The following is a 17,121-nucleotide window of genomic DNA, read 5'->3' on the forward strand; positions in this document are numbered from 1 at the left end:
GCTTGCATTTTTGTGAATTTACCTTCCATCTTCTAGAAGAAGCAAGGCTCACTTGATCTCTAGCACAGCAGCAATGGCAAGCGGTGTTTGTCGGGGTGGAAGGTGCAAACTTGTGGCAGATCTCCCTGCCACTTAGCCCAAGTGTCCTTGAGAATTGCACTGAAGAAAAAACGCTCCTAGATGCCTTCTTGTTTTTCATGCCAGGTCCTAAGTTCAGGTGTTTGTGGATGAAATCTGATCATTGCACTTTTCCTTCCTTTCTTTGTTTCTTAAAGGTGAGTTCCTCTCTTGGATTACTAGAAATAATACTTCGAGTCACCTGAGGGGGGGGGAACAAAACAAAAAATCTCAATGAAGTCTTAATACCTTCTAACTAAATATGAATTTTTTTTTTTTTTAATTCAAGCCTTCTTTATTTCATAAGCAGAGTTAGATATTTAAGGAATTCAATCGTCTTCCAGGTGCTTTCACCACGTAAGCTTCTCATTCTCCTTGATAACGATAAGAAGTCATGGAAGCTGTCATGAAACTACCAGTTGTGTGTTGGCTAAATAAAAAGATTAATCTTTCCCTCAAGCTAATTTCTGATAATTAACCAAAATATCCAGGAGTGCCAAGACAAATTTAGCAGGCGATTTAGTAATTTACAACCTCCTTTGGAAAGGATAGCTCCATTTCGGCGTCTCTGTAGTCAGGCCATATTTAATGGAAGCAAATATCTAAAAAATGCTGGAGTATCACTCTTCTTTAATGATATTTTGTGGAGGCTATTTTGGAGACAGAGCTGTTGCTGGGGTAGGTGGGGGGCAGTAAGCTGGAGGGAATTAGTAACAGCTACAAAAGAAAGATTCCCTTTATGTAGTTGGCTTCTATTTCTCCCATAGTCTTTCTCACTCTTAATAGCTTAAGTTCAGCGCATAGATTATATCTCTCTGGGAAGAACCATCAGGACAAGAAGGCAGCCACACTGCCTTTCTGTAGCTCCTGACTGTCTGACTTGGGTGCTGTCAGCCGGTCTGATTGTCAGCAGACAGACTGCAAGGCACAGACAATCCTCAGGGAAATACAGACAAAGCAGTCCTTTTCAAATCCATTCTTGTTTTCCCTTTCATTCATTCTCCCTTCCCCTCGCCCATTCCTCAGTTGGCTTATAAAACAGCCGTGAAAAAGATTCCGGGAGAGGACATATCCCTTCAGAATGCTCTAAAAAATGAGTAATGTTGTATATTCAAAATCTTTAAAATCCTTTTTCTCCATGATTGCTAATAAAAATATAGAGCCTTTCTTTCCAAAGGGGAAAACGCTCTTATCTAAGAATATTTTTACTCATACAGAAACGTCCCTGATATTCTCAGCACTTTCCTATAACCCAGGAAGACTACTAACCGATCCCATGATCAGGGATAGTCATTCCTTGGAGGTAGTATTACCTGTTCCTGTTTGTTTTATGTTTTAAGGTACATGTATTTTACAAAGCAAAATGATGTTAGTTTTCCCAATTTGTTTCTTCATTTATTTGTTTAATTCATTCATTCATTCATTTTTAGATACTGAACACTTTTTTATACTCTGATGACAGCTTAGAATTAATTTGCTTTTCATGTTACAATAATGAAAGATGTTTTTTGACCTGCATGAAACTGCAATTATTTAAAATTGATCAATGCTTATTGTCTATAAATATTAAAGCTGCCCCCATCCTCCACTTCACTGAGTGTATTTGAACCATATAGGAACTTCAGTGATTCCCAGGTAGTATTTGGGTCTCTGACCGCAGACCCCTTGCAGCATTTCCATTAAGCTTTCAATCGCTTTCAGCCCTGGTAAATCCCTGCTTGCTCAGGTGAGCATTTGTCTTACTTTGAAAAAATTTACAACCCTCATAATGTGGTTATTCATAAATGCCCATCACTTCACAACTGTTAATTTCCCAGGTTAACAAATGCAAATCACAATTTCAGTGGGTTTAATATCTAAAGTTTCCAAAAATTTATCTCTTAAATCACAGATGGCTGCGTAGCACCTCCAAGAGGGTTTATATCTACCTTCAATATCAAATGTTTAAAGAAAAGCCAGTAAATTCAATTTTATGGGGAAATGTTCAGTTACCATTGACGAGGTCCTATTATAGATTTCTAAGCTCATTCTTGGAATTAGAACAAAAGTCATTATATTAAGTAAGAAAATAAACAATTATGAATCTTGGTTTTCAAGGTCAATAAGTAAGAATTGTTTTATTTCATTAAAAATAATCAGTTGGGGCACCTGGATGGCTCAGGGGGATAAAGCCACTGCCTTGGGCTCAGGTCATGATCTCAGGGTCCTGGGAGCAAGCCCTGCTTCAGGCTCTATGCTCAGCAGGGAGTCTGCTTCCTCCTCTCTCTCTCTCTCTGCCTGCCTCTCTGCCTACTTGTGATCTCTCTCTGTCAAATAAATAAGTCAAATCTTTTTAAAAAAATAATTGATAGCTCATCTGGAAACTGAGTAACTACTAAACTAAACCAAATTACTAAATTTAATTTCATAAGTAATAGCAAGTTATTTCAACCATGCTGTGTTTATTTGTAAATAGTCATCGCCAATGAAAATTTATGGTTATTTTACATTTATCTCGATAAATTTAATTTTAAAGAACTTAATCTCATTAAACAGGCAATATTGATAAATAAGCAGGTACTTATATTTTTCTTTAAAAGCTTCCTGTATACATAGATCTGGAAAAATGTCCTAGCAATATTTTGGTCAGTTTTCATATTTGTAAAAGTTAGAACTAACATCCAGATTCTTAAGCACTAGATTTTCTTCTCTTTGTCAGCTTTGTACTTGTCCTAAATCTTCTTAGGTCCTCTCCTAGTTTTCTTCTCCCCCACCATCCTCATTCCCCAGATAATCTGGCCCCCTGCTCTCTGTGGAGTCCTCAGCTAGGTGTTTTGAAGTCAGGATAGGACCTGTCTCATCTATCAGTGGAAGACTTTCTTCTGGAGACAAGATTTTTTTTTTTTTTCTTCCCCTCTCTCCTTGTCTCCCATATCTGGAGTGTGTGTGTGTATGTGTGTGTGTGTGTGTGTGTGTGTGTGTGTGTGTGTGTGTGTAGAAGAGAACTTGTATTTCAGCCAGCTTTGGAATATGGTTGTGTAAGAGATAAGAGATATCACCAAATGCAAACCTTCCAGCACTGTGTTGTCTCAGAAATTCTCTATCTGAATTCCACTTCAGGATTCAGTTACTCATTCTGTGTTTTCCTCATTGCATTGTGAGGCAGGAGACTTTACGGAGGTTGGTGGCTCTTTATCATGCATCCTAAATTCTGGGTTTCTACTCCTTCCCTTATCTCTCAGTATCTCTGGCAGGACAACTAATCAGGTGCTTTTAATGTGGTGAGAACTTTGAACAATTGCCTTTTCCCTCTTAAAGACAATGTCAGCCATTTTGAAAGAGTATTATTTGGTACTTGAATAATATGGTGGGGAACATTACACATAGGCTATTGTAGACACACATGTGCCCTATCTTCATAAAAATCTAAAACTTTCTAGCTCATTCTTTTTCTTCCATGCTCTGAATTTTCTTTGCTGGCTACCCATATTGTATGCACATCATCCAAGGGTCATTATAATGTTGGACTGAACTTCATGTTATCTGGATGGCCCAATTTATAGTAGGGACATTCTTTTAAAAGTCTGAATTCACAGGTTCTGACTTTCTTTTCCTATGAATATATAAGAAACAACTTTTATATTTATCAACAGCTATTAGTACCCTGGGGAGCTGGTTTTCAATTCTGACTCAACCTCCAGAATGCTTATGACCTTGAGCAACAGACTTCCTCTTTCTGAGTCTTAATTCCTTCATCTGTAAAAAGAAGTAACTATAGATCACTGATTACTTTCCAATTATCTTTTCTAAAGCACATTCCATGGTAAGAATTATTTTAAACCTCAACAGTAGAATCTTCGCATTGAGTTTGACAGTTGATATGACCCTGCTGTAAGAAGAATATGAACATTTTTATTTATGAAAATATTCTTGTATTGTGGGGCCCCTGGGTGGCTGAGTCAGTTAAGCTTCTGTCTTCAGCTCAGGTCATGATCCCAGGGTCCTGGGACCAAGTCCCATCTTAGGCTCTTTGCTAGGAGGGAGACTGCTTCTCCCTTTCCCTCTGCCTGCCACTCCCCCTGCTTGTGTTCTCTCTTTCTGCAAATAAACAAATAAAATCTTTAAAAAAAAGAAAATACTCTTGTATTGAAAAGTGCTGTGATCTAGTGGGAAATGATGATTTGGTTCAAATTTACCTATGTTCAAATCTTAGCTATGTGGTCTCAGGCAAGTTTTTTAAACTTTCTGAGATTTGATTTCATTATTTTTAAAAACATTGGAATAATAATATGTTCCAAGTTGTTATGAGGGTTAAAAGTACTAATCATATTATGCAGTAATATCTGGCATTCAGTAAATGTCTATACACTTATTTTGCTTTAACAATATTTGGAATAAAATACATCAATAATACACTACATGTGAAAGGTTGTCAAAAATTCAAGATATTTCCTTCACTTTTTGGTAAATGGTAAAGACTAAATTTTCATGGAAATTAAATAAAGGGATGAAAAGTCAGTCTTAAGTGGGTACGAGAAGAATAAATGAAAGAAGATGGGATTGGGAGGGAGACAAACCATAAGTGACTCTTAATCTCACAAAACAAACTGAGGGTTGCTGGGGGGAGGGGGTTTGGGAGAAGTGGGTGGTATTATGGACATTGGGGAGGGTATGTGTTTTGGTGAGTGCTGTGAAGTGTGTAAACCTGGTGATTCACAGACCTGTACCCCTGGGGATAAAAATATATGTTTATAAAAAATAAAAAATTATATTTAAAAAAAAAAGAAAAAAAAATGTCAGTCTTAAATATAACAAGAAAAATTATTACCTCTGGATAGTAATAGAAAAATTTTGTTATTAAAGAAAACAACAAAACAAATTATATCTAATATTTGTGACTCTTAAATTTTTACAGATGAGGAAAGATTCATGCATCATCAAAACAGTTTGAATGAATGATCCCTTAAAAAGTATTTTGACATGACCTGAAATTAAAGCTGAACCTTTGACTGATAATTTGCTTAAACCTTTTGCCAAATAAGAAAATGTTAAAAATTAGAATAGGTCATGAGATGAACAATGTTACAAACTTCAGTATTGGTTGACTATCACAATCAGAGGTCAAAAATGCTTTGACTTTTGTAATATACCCTAATCTGATCATAGGAAAAGTGTTCTTTTCCAAACCACACCAGGAAATTTTCTCACTCTCAAACAATACTCTTTGGGGACGCACAGGATAGCAGAGCAATATCATATGATCTCGAATTCCAGTCTTGATTTTATTTTCATCGTCTAATATTGTTACTTACTTCTCATTTCAAGATGTTCTGGTGTCCAGTTAGATGGAAAGGCCCTTGAAGTAGGGCACTTTATCGTGACCTTTGTCTCTCTCCCAATATCTGATCACAACGATGCATAAAATAAGTTATGTTCTTCAGTACTTGTGGGACCAGATTCTTCAGTAGTGAATGTTCTTTCCACACAGATTGCTTCTCCTGTTAACTTCCAGTGAGTTTTTACTCACAGGTCTGATGATTTTGATTTTCCTATACACTGATGTAGCATCACTGACCCCACCCTGAGAACAGGCTGGGACATTGCTTTAAGATAGAATTGTTTCCACAGTGATGTTAACAGTTTCAACAACTGTACCTCCTTTGTTTGGAATAGTAGACCAATAATGTTCATAGCTTTCACGAATAAGGGTCTTTCTGATTTCTTTGTTTCCTCATAGAGATGCTCAAGATACTTCTGGCTTTAAGACAATATAAGGTGTTAATATTCGCTTAACACCTTATGAGTCTCATGTAAAATAACATTATGTTAAAAGTATTCAATATGACTATTTACACTAAAGCTTTCCAGAAACAAAATACATATTTTCCTAAGTATCAAAGTGATAATTCAGACATGCTAATCTGAAACTCAAAGATCATTATTCAAAATGAGATGTTATAAGTAGTATAGTTTTGTTTCTTTTTCCCCCCCCCCCCCCCCGCCATGAGATGAGTATGTTCAGCTACTAGGGACAAACATGGGATTTCTTTCCATGCTTCATAGAATTTAGTCCAGGCAATAGTGACAGATATAAAGGAACAAGAAATTTGAGAATTACTTCTAATTTCAATATTCACATTGTGTTTTCTCCAATGGATTCTGAAGAGAAGAAAAGACAAGACTTGTAAGGAAAAAAATTAATGGTGTATCATACCTAGACAAAAATGATTCACTCACTGTGGAGTGAGTTTAAAAAAATTCTAATAATTGTAGTTAACACTGGGTATGTTTTCTTCCTAAAAGTTACCTCAAGTTTTTCAACAATTCTTAAAATTTTAAAATGGAATCAATTTTGATTAATTTTGTATAGACTAAATATAAATTTTAGGGAAATATGCATTTACTTATGATTTTATTTGTTTATAATCATGAAAGATTAGAAGAAAAGTAGAACTTCAGTGACTGGGACAAACTCATCTTCCCCTATACCTCATTTTCCTATTTGTAGTTATTATTACTATCATCATCAACTACCAAGATCAATAATTTATTTTTGAAGCATTTTAAAACCACTAGAAAGTGTTGTAACATTTGAAGGCTTTATTAAGTTTATTGACAGTATATTATTGTTAGGAAACATATTTCATTTTTGGATGCCTAGATTTATGACAGATTTAGTTACAAGGGAAATGAATTTGATGGATAACACAGGAGGCTTTGAGCTGCATGAAAAAAAATGCCACAATTTTTCATAATATTACTCTCTCACATTGAACTATCTACTGCCTTGCTGCCCAAGGTTGAAGCAAATATTTTATTAGAAATCAAATCAATTTTAGACAATAAAAACCCATCTTTTATCACTGAATAAAGTACAAGCTCCTCAAAGATCCTCTTTTAATTTAATAGAATATATCAGTTTATGTATTATAATACAGCATCCAACAATAATAAAGGATTCCGTCTTCACCCTTCTTAACCTTAATCCTTTCTATGAAGAATTCTGATGCCAAGGCCTATCTGATGTGGAAAATGCTTTGTGGTCTATGTCACTGAGGTTTTCTTTTTTTAAATGTTAACTCTCGTTCATTTTTTGTCCAGCATAGAGATAGTGAGAATTCATATCTTTTGCACTTCAGAGTACCATTCACCGTTGGGGGCCAGGCTCAGTTCTGTTTCTATTGCTGGTGCATGGACCGAGAAATACAGGGGTGTTGGAGCAAAAGGGAGTGTGTAGAGGAAAAATTGGGGAGGCAAATAGTCATTCTCTACTTCTTTTCTCCCTTTCATGAGCATCTCTCCTTAGGAGTCTTCACAAGCCTTTCCAGGAAACTCCCCCACCTACAACTTCTCTTCCAGTTTCTGCTCACTTCTCTCCTTCATCTCACTTTTCCTGGCTGGTCAGCCTTAGGCTCTGGTGTTTTCTCTCAGTGGAGCCTCCCATAATTTCTCACCCAGTGAGAAGCTGGTGCCATTCAAGCCTGACACTTTGAGGTTATTTTGATCTTCCAATTGAAGCCATCATTTCTACTCAGACTTCTAAATCTGGAATCCATTTTCAAATTTTCTCCTCTTCAAATTGATTAGCAAAACAACCCTTAATCCTCTGCATAATCTGTATGACTTGCTCTGTGTTATGTGTAAGATACCACTGAGGATGTCAGCATTTCTGTTTTTTTCCAGCTACTTTTTTGACCACACTCACATTTAACAGTAACTTCTCCAATCTTCTCTTCTCCTTCTGTCATCTCTTCCGCTGTCTTTCACATCTCCAGGATAGGACAAACACTTGAGTCTAGCTCCGAGAGCACCTAGAACATTCCTGTGTCTCCACTTATTCAGACATCTCTGTCTCTTACTAGGACCAACAGGGTAGCTGCAGGGACTGTCCCTTTGTAGTTTTACTTTTGTCTCTGGCCGCTGGGACCCAAGAAGTCAAGTTGGATTTACACTGGGCAAATTATTCAGAAAAAAAGATTATAGCAGATATTATATACACACACATATCTGTATGTATGTGTGTATATTTTATCTCTCTTTTCATCTGTCTAATCTATAATTTAATTTTCTTTTCAATGGAAGAGAAAAAAATGATTTTATTTTAAACTGTGCTCCATATAAACCAAAGTATGTTTGGTAGTCACTGGACAAAGATGAAAAGTAATCTCCAAATATTTAAGGGACTGTGATAATTTGTTTCCAACTCAGTGCCTGGACTACCATCAAACCTTCAAATCAACTCTGCTATTTATTTCATAAAGAGATAATTTAACTTAAAGAATGTCAAAAAAAAAGATGTCTGTTTTCACTGATTGCCATCAAAAATCCTCATTGAATTTATGATTAAAAAAAAGGCAAGTAAACTTACCAGGATTAAACCTTCAAACAAATTACATAGCAGGAAACATTTCTTACTCAGAAAAATACTGCCATTGTACATTTGCGTGATCACTGATAGCTTTATTTATTATCAGTTTTTTTTAATCGCAAGCAGTTTAGGTGAGATTTCTTAACCCCTAAAATGTTAACATATTTTTGTTTCTAAATGTATGTATCTATGTGACCTAGTCCAATAAAGTGGCCATAATCAGTATGCATTTCTTGTAGAATGGAAACATAAATGACATTTTGAAATATTTTAATTGCATGTTCAGAAGTGCTAGTGGATATGCCAAAGTGAGAATAAGATCTTGAAACTAATTAATGTGGCTTCATTTATCAAGAGCACCAGAGCTGTTATAAATACTAATAATAGCATTGTAACAGTATATTTCCATTTGTCTGTTGATATTCAGTGCTGTCATAGTGCCCCATACCATTGAGTCAAGCAAGGGAAGTCTTTGTGTGCATTTAGCAAAAAGCATCCTACTTGCTCTGTAGTAAATTCGTGAGGCCACCTGTATGAAGGCTTCTTATAGTAGCAAGCAATGATCTTACACTAGTATCTATGGTGTTGAGATTGATGGACTTGAAGAAAACAATTACATTCATTGTTTACATAGCTGGAGGATTATGGGAATCAGTAAAACATACCCCCAGTTCAAATATGTTGAAAATAATAATATATACAATACACAAAAATAATCGCATGACTTTTCTTTGAGGGAGTTATAAATGAGCTGAAGAAAGGGACCGATATATAGAGGTTAGTTTTAATTTAAAGTCTTGGGTTATAAATAAAGACTGCACTGAAATAGAAGTCTTTGAAACGGCATCCTTGGATAAAGACTGGCGTTCATCTCTTACCTATAAACATCTAGGGTCTTTACCAGTGGAGTCTTTGCTTACCACTGCCATTGTAAAAGCACGTGAAAAGAGCACTGGATTAGAAATTCTAAATTTGGTCTTGAATCTTCCATTTCTTGGAAATGTGTACAAAGCATGCACCATAGCATGTCTACCATAGGGTAGACCTTCAGCCATTCTCAGTTGATTTGCCTTTGGTTTACTCAGTCTCATGTTGAAATTAGCACAGTTTCCAGTTGTTGGAAATTGTAGATCTGTGATTAAATCCTGGCTCTGCTGTAGGATGTGTAGCTCTGAGCAAAGCATTAACCTTTTTGGCCTTAGTGTTCTCATTTGCAAAAGGAGAGTTTGATTCATCTAATCTTAAATAGTCTGCTACCTATTCATCTAATTTTTATTTCTTCTATTTAGTTTTTAAACAACACATGGATGTACAACCATCTTCCTATTCTGCAACAAACTACAATGGTTTTCAATGCAACATGTCATAATCCAAGGATGTATTAATTATTATGACCATCTTAAACCAAAACTTAGTCCTATGTGAGAATCATCTTGAAAAACTTCATAATTTTCACTTGTAATAGTTAAGAAATTTGAGATAGGTATTTTTAATCTCTCTAAAAACAAGGAAAACTTAATTCATGAATTAAGTTCTTTAAAAGCTGAAATTTTCCTTCTATTATTAATAATTTCTACTGAGTTGTAGACATCTAAATTTCAGTTTTGTTTGGCCTTCAGTGGATTTCTCCTTGTCTTCTAAATGACAGCTACTGATTACATTAATATTCAGATCTCTGTCCTGTCTTCTTGAAAGGTCAATATTAGTCTTTAAAAAAAATTCATATTCCTGAGAATAGAATTATTGTTATTTCCCACAAAAATGGTTGATAACATTTTCTGTGTCTTAGGTAAAGCATAAAAACAAAAAACGTGTTTTCACTTTAGATCATCAAATGATTCACTGTTATATTGATATTATAGCAAAACAAAACTTGTGAGAAATATATAGACAATCCTTATCTACTTACCCCCACAAATAAATTAATAAACAAATCAATAAATAACTTTATAGTATCATTATGAAGAAATGGTTGAACAATGACAAAGGTGATCTTTAAAAAATTCAATTTTTATTGTCTAAAATTTAAAATTATTTTAATATAATCAGAATGCATTTGAGAATATCTTTGTTTTTGGACATAATATTCCATAATACATTGTGATATCTCGCACCAAGTAGAAATTAAAATGTCATCGGTTGTAGATTAGAGAGACTGACCCCTCAGTCCATTCTTTCTGATTTTGTCTTGGACAAAACTAGTCAATGTTGTTCTACAAAACTCCAAAATCTTCCTCTTTTCTAACTCACAGGGAAAAACAAGCAAACAAATAAAACGAATAGCAATAATAACAAAACTTAATCCAAGGATAAAGTTATTTCATTAATAAGTGAAAGTAATACTCCTTATTTTATCTGCTTACCCGCCTCAGTGTTATGTAATAACTTACAGATCATTTGAAAGCTAGAAGTTAGAAGAAAGTGATAAAACTATATCTTTTTTGTCCCAAATTTCAACTTGAAAACCCTTTCCTTTTCTTGTTTACTTATTTCTGATATGTCTTTTCTGTAAGGAAACCTGGCTAGTACCTCAAATGTTTCCAATTATAGGTGTTAAATTAGCTCCATGAACCTCATTTAGTAGCTATAAAATGTTATGGATACTATTTATAGTATCTCTGGGAGATTTTGTCATTAACATTTCTCAAATTGTGTTACATAGTTTAAAATCATGAGAATGGCTCATAAAATAGCATTTTATATCTTTTCCAAATACACACATAAGATTAAAAGATAAAATAGATTTGAATCCATTTAATTATTTTATTTTTTAGAAATATCTCAAAGCAAAGTAGTACCATAGGAACATGTGTTAGTTTAAAAATTAGAATATGAAACAACAAAGTAAAATATCAGGGCATAGTTATATATTAATGACCTAGAAAATACTTCTCATATTAGGGCAATTTAGGAGTGATGCCAGGAAAGAAAGAACATAATATCCCCTAGATACATTAGAGAATACTTAATTTCTAGGGAAGGCATTATATTGAGAGTGGTGGTCATTTACTAAGTCACTGTCAAGATGAGACTGAGCTAAAATAAAGCAGGAATGTGAATTATTTTAAAGGACAGATTTGCAGCTTTGAAAACATGTTATTCCTTGGAAACCATATAGACAAGAATGGCACAAAAATACCCATTCATAAAAAATTTGTTTCTCCCAATTTGGCCATATGAATTACCACACAAGAAAGGAATATTAAAACATTAGTCATTATGATAAGCAGATGGAAATTTCATGAAAATACGTTGTGATAAAAGGAGGAATTCTTATTTTGGAAATCACATTAATTTGGCATGTCTAAGCCCACAAGTATATCAAAGCCACTTATATATCCCTACATGGTGAAAAATTGAAGATAGACTTAAAATATTATATGCTAGATAGATGATAGATAGATAGATAGATAGAAAGAATTATCACCTACATACTCTGTGTTATAAATAGCTTTAAACACTATAGTCTGAATTAAATTTAAACAGAATTCTCAGAATATGAGAAACCCAACATTTTCCATATGCACTGTCATATTCCATTCTTTTTCTAATATTCATTTTTCATTAGCATTTAGTACATAGGCCTTGAGATTTTTTTGAAAATATATATTTGATTTTGATATTTGTGAACTATTTATTACTTAACCATCAGGGCCTACTTAATTTTAAGACCCTAAATTGATTTAAATCCCACCTCCTTTTTTGATATGCAAATATTTTTATTTTGATGTTATAGTAATACAAATTGAAGTTTGCAACATGAACCACTAATGCTAATTTGATTACTTCTGTATTAGTGTTGAGTGCTACAAAAATAGCAAGATACTGTTTAAAATCTGAAACTGGGAATGGAAGAACTCTTTCTCTGCAGGCCCTCTGCAATGATGGTAGTATTAATGCATGTACATTAATGCTTGATGATTCTCATAGAGCAATGACTACAATTCTGAAGGCAAATAATTTGGGATTTTTAGAAAACCTGACAACTTGATTTAAAAAAAACATAATTGAGTTCATCAAAAAGTTCTCACTTTACTTTTTAATAGCTCAGAGAGTTTGCATCTATTTAAAGTATTTATTGTAGATGGCTTAGACCACGATTTATTTTTAGCAGTAAAGACGTTTATCTAATATAGTGAAGACAAGGTGCCTGAAATGTGAATTCAATACTTTTTGGATGGAAGTGAATCAGGCTTCCTTTAGAAAGAATTCTTTTAGAAAGAATGAACCAAGACTGATTGATGGATTGATTTATCTATTTAGTAAACTGGAGGGTTATTTCTAACAACTTGTAACAAAAAGGATGGTATCAATATCTTGTTGCAACTCAAGCTAAATATGTATAAGTCTACCTAAAAACTGTTGAGAAACAATTTTCTCCCTCTTTTTAATGTAGTGCTTGAAAATGGTATCTCGCTAAGTGAGGGGGAAGAAAAAGATACACATTTCCCGTAAGATATTGCAATGCTGGAGCTGCAGTAATATCTGCCACCTGTAGTGTGCCTGCAGCGTGCATGCTGCCTGCCTGTTTATCGGTGTCTGTGTAGTGTCTGTCTGTAATTTGCATTATACCTGAAAGTCTCTGCTCGTTAACCTCTTACAGGTGCCGCACCGTTCCAAGGAGCTACAGGTACTAAAAGAATGGGCAGTCCTTATACAGGCAATGCACAGCACATGTGTCAGTTCCGACCTCTCCTCTTTCCTAGCCTCTCACAGTGTTCTGGAGGCCACTCAATGAGCCAGATATTTGTGACCAAGTTGAGGAAGTCCAACAAAGGGCTATCTTTTTTTTTTTTTTTTAAAGATTTTATTTATTTATTTGACAGACAGAGATCACAAGTAGGCAGAGAGGTAGGCAGAGAGAGAGGGGGAAGCAGGCTCCCTGCTGAGCAGAGAGCCCCATGTGGGGCTTGATCCCAGGACCCTGGGATCATGACCTGAGCTAAAGGTAGAGGCTTTAACCCACTGAACCACCCAGGCACCCCCAACAGAGGGCTATCTAATCATTGAATGAGGCCTGTGTTGTAGATTCCCAACATATTACCAATCAACTTACAAAAACAAAACAAAACAAAACAAAACAAAACAAAACAAATTTAATATAAAATGAGGGGAGAGGGATTGAGAGATAATGAGTCAAATCATTATTTGATCTAATCTTCACAAATATGCTATGTGATTTTTAAAAAGATTCTCAATAGGGTATGCAGTATAGGAACATATAACGCAGGGGTTAAATATGTTATAATGTTGATGGATAGAGATTAATAGGCTAACAGATCAAAAGCTAAGTTAATTACCTAAAGGATTAAATATTGAATGTGATTTGGCCCATCCTGTTTATAATTGTAATAGAAATTTTGTGTAATGCAGTCAATTAAATAAGATCAAGCATTAAGCATTTTCCACACTCGTGGAAATTCACAATTTGTGTACCCAGGAAGGAAAAATGTATGCAGTGATAACCTCAAAGCAGTAGGGCAATGTTTATACACAAACACACACACACACTGTAGAAATGTTTTAACATGACAACCTTAGTAGCAGAGAATCTCTTCCAGTATGTTATGGTTTTGACATAAATATTCTTAACCTCCATATGTTAAAAAAAAAAAAAAGGAAAGATTTTCAGTCGTCCTAACCAATGCATCCAAAAAACCAATTTTCTTTTTTGGAAATAGACACAATTTCCTTTTTTGAAATTTCTTTTACAAATGTTTTCTTTTTATATATTATATAATATTTTTAAAGAATTTAAGTCAAACACCTTCCCTAAAAGCCTTATTAAATAGGTATTACATAGACTTAAGCAAGCCACTTGCGAAATCCAAAGACCTTATTAGAGTTGATGAATGTTATTGCGATTATCAAAATTATTAATGCTATTCAAAATAATGATGCCACAGATACCAGTCTTTATCACTGAAACCATTTTCAACAACTAGAAACAGAACAAAGCATAACATGAGTCGACTTCTACTTAATGGGTTCACAATCTAAATTACCATCTTGCTCAACCTCCCACTTTAAAAATGCAAACTCTTTTATAAGTCATTTACAGAAATTGTTAAGTATAATAATCCCACCCCCTTTTTTTCATAATGGGCAAAAAATAATTATCTGAAATTCTTTACATATATAATGAAAATTGGGGCTGGTAGAGTAAGGAAAGAAACCTGCCTATTGATCTCACTTAAAAAAAAAAAAGATTTTTATAGATGTAAATGCTCACTGTGTTGTTCATATCTGCATCTCGTTCCTGCCTCACATTCTTTCAGTTCAGATGTCATGCTTTTCCAAAAGCTGTCTGTTTTGAAACTCTCCCTCTTCCCATGTAATGGGGAGGTGCTTACTCAAGTCACCAATGAAATGTGTATCCTCAATGATGTCTCCTGAAATATCCCATTGGCTGATGTTAAAAGAGCCCCAGTCCTCACCCTTAAGTCTTAATGTCAGTTCCTATTTTTCCAGCCTTCATCTTCATTTGAACAGACAACTTGTCGACCAGATCCTGTTAAAGATAATGCAAAAATGACAGTTTGTCTTGTTCCAAAGTGCATAGTTGTAAGAGGGGAAAGAGGACAGAGACTGTATAGGGGGTGGGGGTGGGGAGGGGCGGAAGAGACTGTATAGGGGGTGGAGGAAGAGAGGAGAGGTAGGGTAGAATATCCTTGATAAAAGCACAACTTCCTTAATCTTTTGTTCCAATTCTATCAGCGCTCTTCTGACTAAAGAACCAATGTTTAAAATTTTTATTCTATCTTAATTTAAATTTAAATGGCCACCCTTGACCAGTGGATGTCATATTAGTGTGGATTCAGGTATGTTCTTATTTCACTTTAAAAGGCAAAGATTAAATGTTTTAAATTTAGTGAATTTGAAATCGGCCCCGAAGAATAAAACTGGTCACCATTCCTTTGGAGACTTAGTGTTCCTTCTGTTGATTCCAGGTGACTTATCTTGGCTTCTGCATTTTTAATCTCCTCCCTCAATGAACATGATTGAAATATATTTTGCAAATTAGGGTTATAAACATGTATAAGTGTGTAATTTTATATATATATATACACACATACACATACAACTTTTCTTTATTAGTGGAATTTTGATAAAAATTTATAAAGATTTTGTGTAATATTAGCCATAAAGCTGTCCTTAACATTTTTCTAGTATGATGGTTAAGGCTATGGCTTTGGAGTCAAATAGACATGGGGCTGAGTTCTAGGTTGCTGACCAGCTGAGTGATTTTGGGCGAATAATTAAGCTTTTTAACTCCTCCATTTCTTCATCATTACAGATAATAATGCTTTATACATTACAGAATTTTGGTGGAAATTAAATAAGCTACTGATAGAAAACATGAGTGTAGTGTTTATTTAGTAAATGTCAGCACATCAGCTGGTCTCATTCTGAATGCTCCATAACGGGTCATATGAGTACAACATGTCCTCAAAAGAAACATTTTTTTTTTCCTGAAGTAGCTAAAAATGGGTAATTCCTAACCCAACTGAAAACAGTGCCAGTAGGTTTTAGCATTTCCTTTTCCACTGCCTACACAAAGATATGGGTGATTTTAGAGGCTGCCTTAGTATAACAACAATCTTATGCAGTGTGGGGAAAATGATACTATTTTCAAATGTTTAAAGAATTGTCCCAAAATAAGAGAAATATATTTAACACAATGATGCTTCCTCTTGAGCTTCTGGTTTTTACTTTTAATAGTAAAGTTTTTGAGCCATGTACCTGTTAGCTTTCAGAGAGGACCGATTTCTTTAATATAGCCAAACTTAGAGAATGGTCCTCATAATATGAGATGGCATCAATCTGTGATCTTACAAATCCTATCAGCTGAAAGAAAAGGATGTGACCATTTCCAACTGGAATAGGAAAAAGAAAAATGACTCACACTAAAATACACATACTATGTGCTTCATTTCCACTCATACAACTACTATTATTAATGTCAATATCCAATGAAGGCGATTGTCCCATTCTTTTTGAATAAACAATCCCCAGACCTCAAGCTGCTACTCAGAGGTTTCTAAGATGTTCACTTCCACTCACGTTAGCTGTATATCAAGAGGGAGGAGCTATGAGATACACACCGGCCTACGCTTTTTCTGAACCTCGTTTCTGCATTTCCCACGGATAGAAATTGTACTCGACGTTTTTAAAGTAAATCCAAGAAATAAAGCATTCGTAGACTTCAAAATTGGGTTATGATGTTTTGCCTTTCCAAGGTGAAACATGGTGCCCAGTGGGTCCAATGAATATATAACCTAGACTAGATTAAAATATAGAGAGGAAGAACCATCAAAGTGGCAAGATACCTTGGAGACTGATAATGATGATGAATGACATCATTCATGAAGTGTAAAACTTTGTGAGTTGTAGGGAAAATAGACAGTTGTCAAAAAACTGTATGCCCATATCTTGGGATCAGATACACTGCTTTAGATTTTGTTACAGCTTTACAAGAAAAGCAAAGTCAAGTCAGATCAGGGAAAAACAAAAAGTCAAAACAAAATAAAATGAAATAAACCCAGTTAGAAGTTTATTTTAATAAATTTTTACAGAAGAGAAAATATTTTAATAGTTTTGAAGAATAGCTTTAATTTAAGGTTTTAGTCAAATAGTGATGATTCTTAAAAATAAAA

General features: G+C 34.5%; 1 protein-coding gene across 5 annotated transcripts in view; it reads left to right on the top strand.

The window, feature by feature from the left end:
* The window catches only part of PCDH7 (protocadherin 7), a 421,951-nt gene that overhangs the window by 249,761 nt on the left and 155,069 nt on the right, over window positions 1-17,121 (top strand). The window contains exon 3 of one of the 5 annotated variants that reach the window (XM_059382138.1): window positions 13,068-13,094. The exons of the other annotated variants lie outside the window; for them this stretch is intronic. Within the exon in view, the coding sequence (XP_059238121.1) occupies window positions 13,068-13,094 (27 nt within the window). The remainder of the gene's footprint in view (window positions 1-13,067; window positions 13,095-17,121) is intronic. 5 annotated transcript variants of the gene reach the window in all.

This window comes from Mustela nigripes, chromosome 1 (assembly GCF_022355385.1).
Source record: "Mustela nigripes isolate SB6536 chromosome 1, MUSNIG.SB6536, whole genome shotgun sequence".
Taxonomy (NCBI): domain Eukaryota; kingdom Metazoa; phylum Chordata; class Mammalia; order Carnivora; family Mustelidae; genus Mustela; species Mustela nigripes.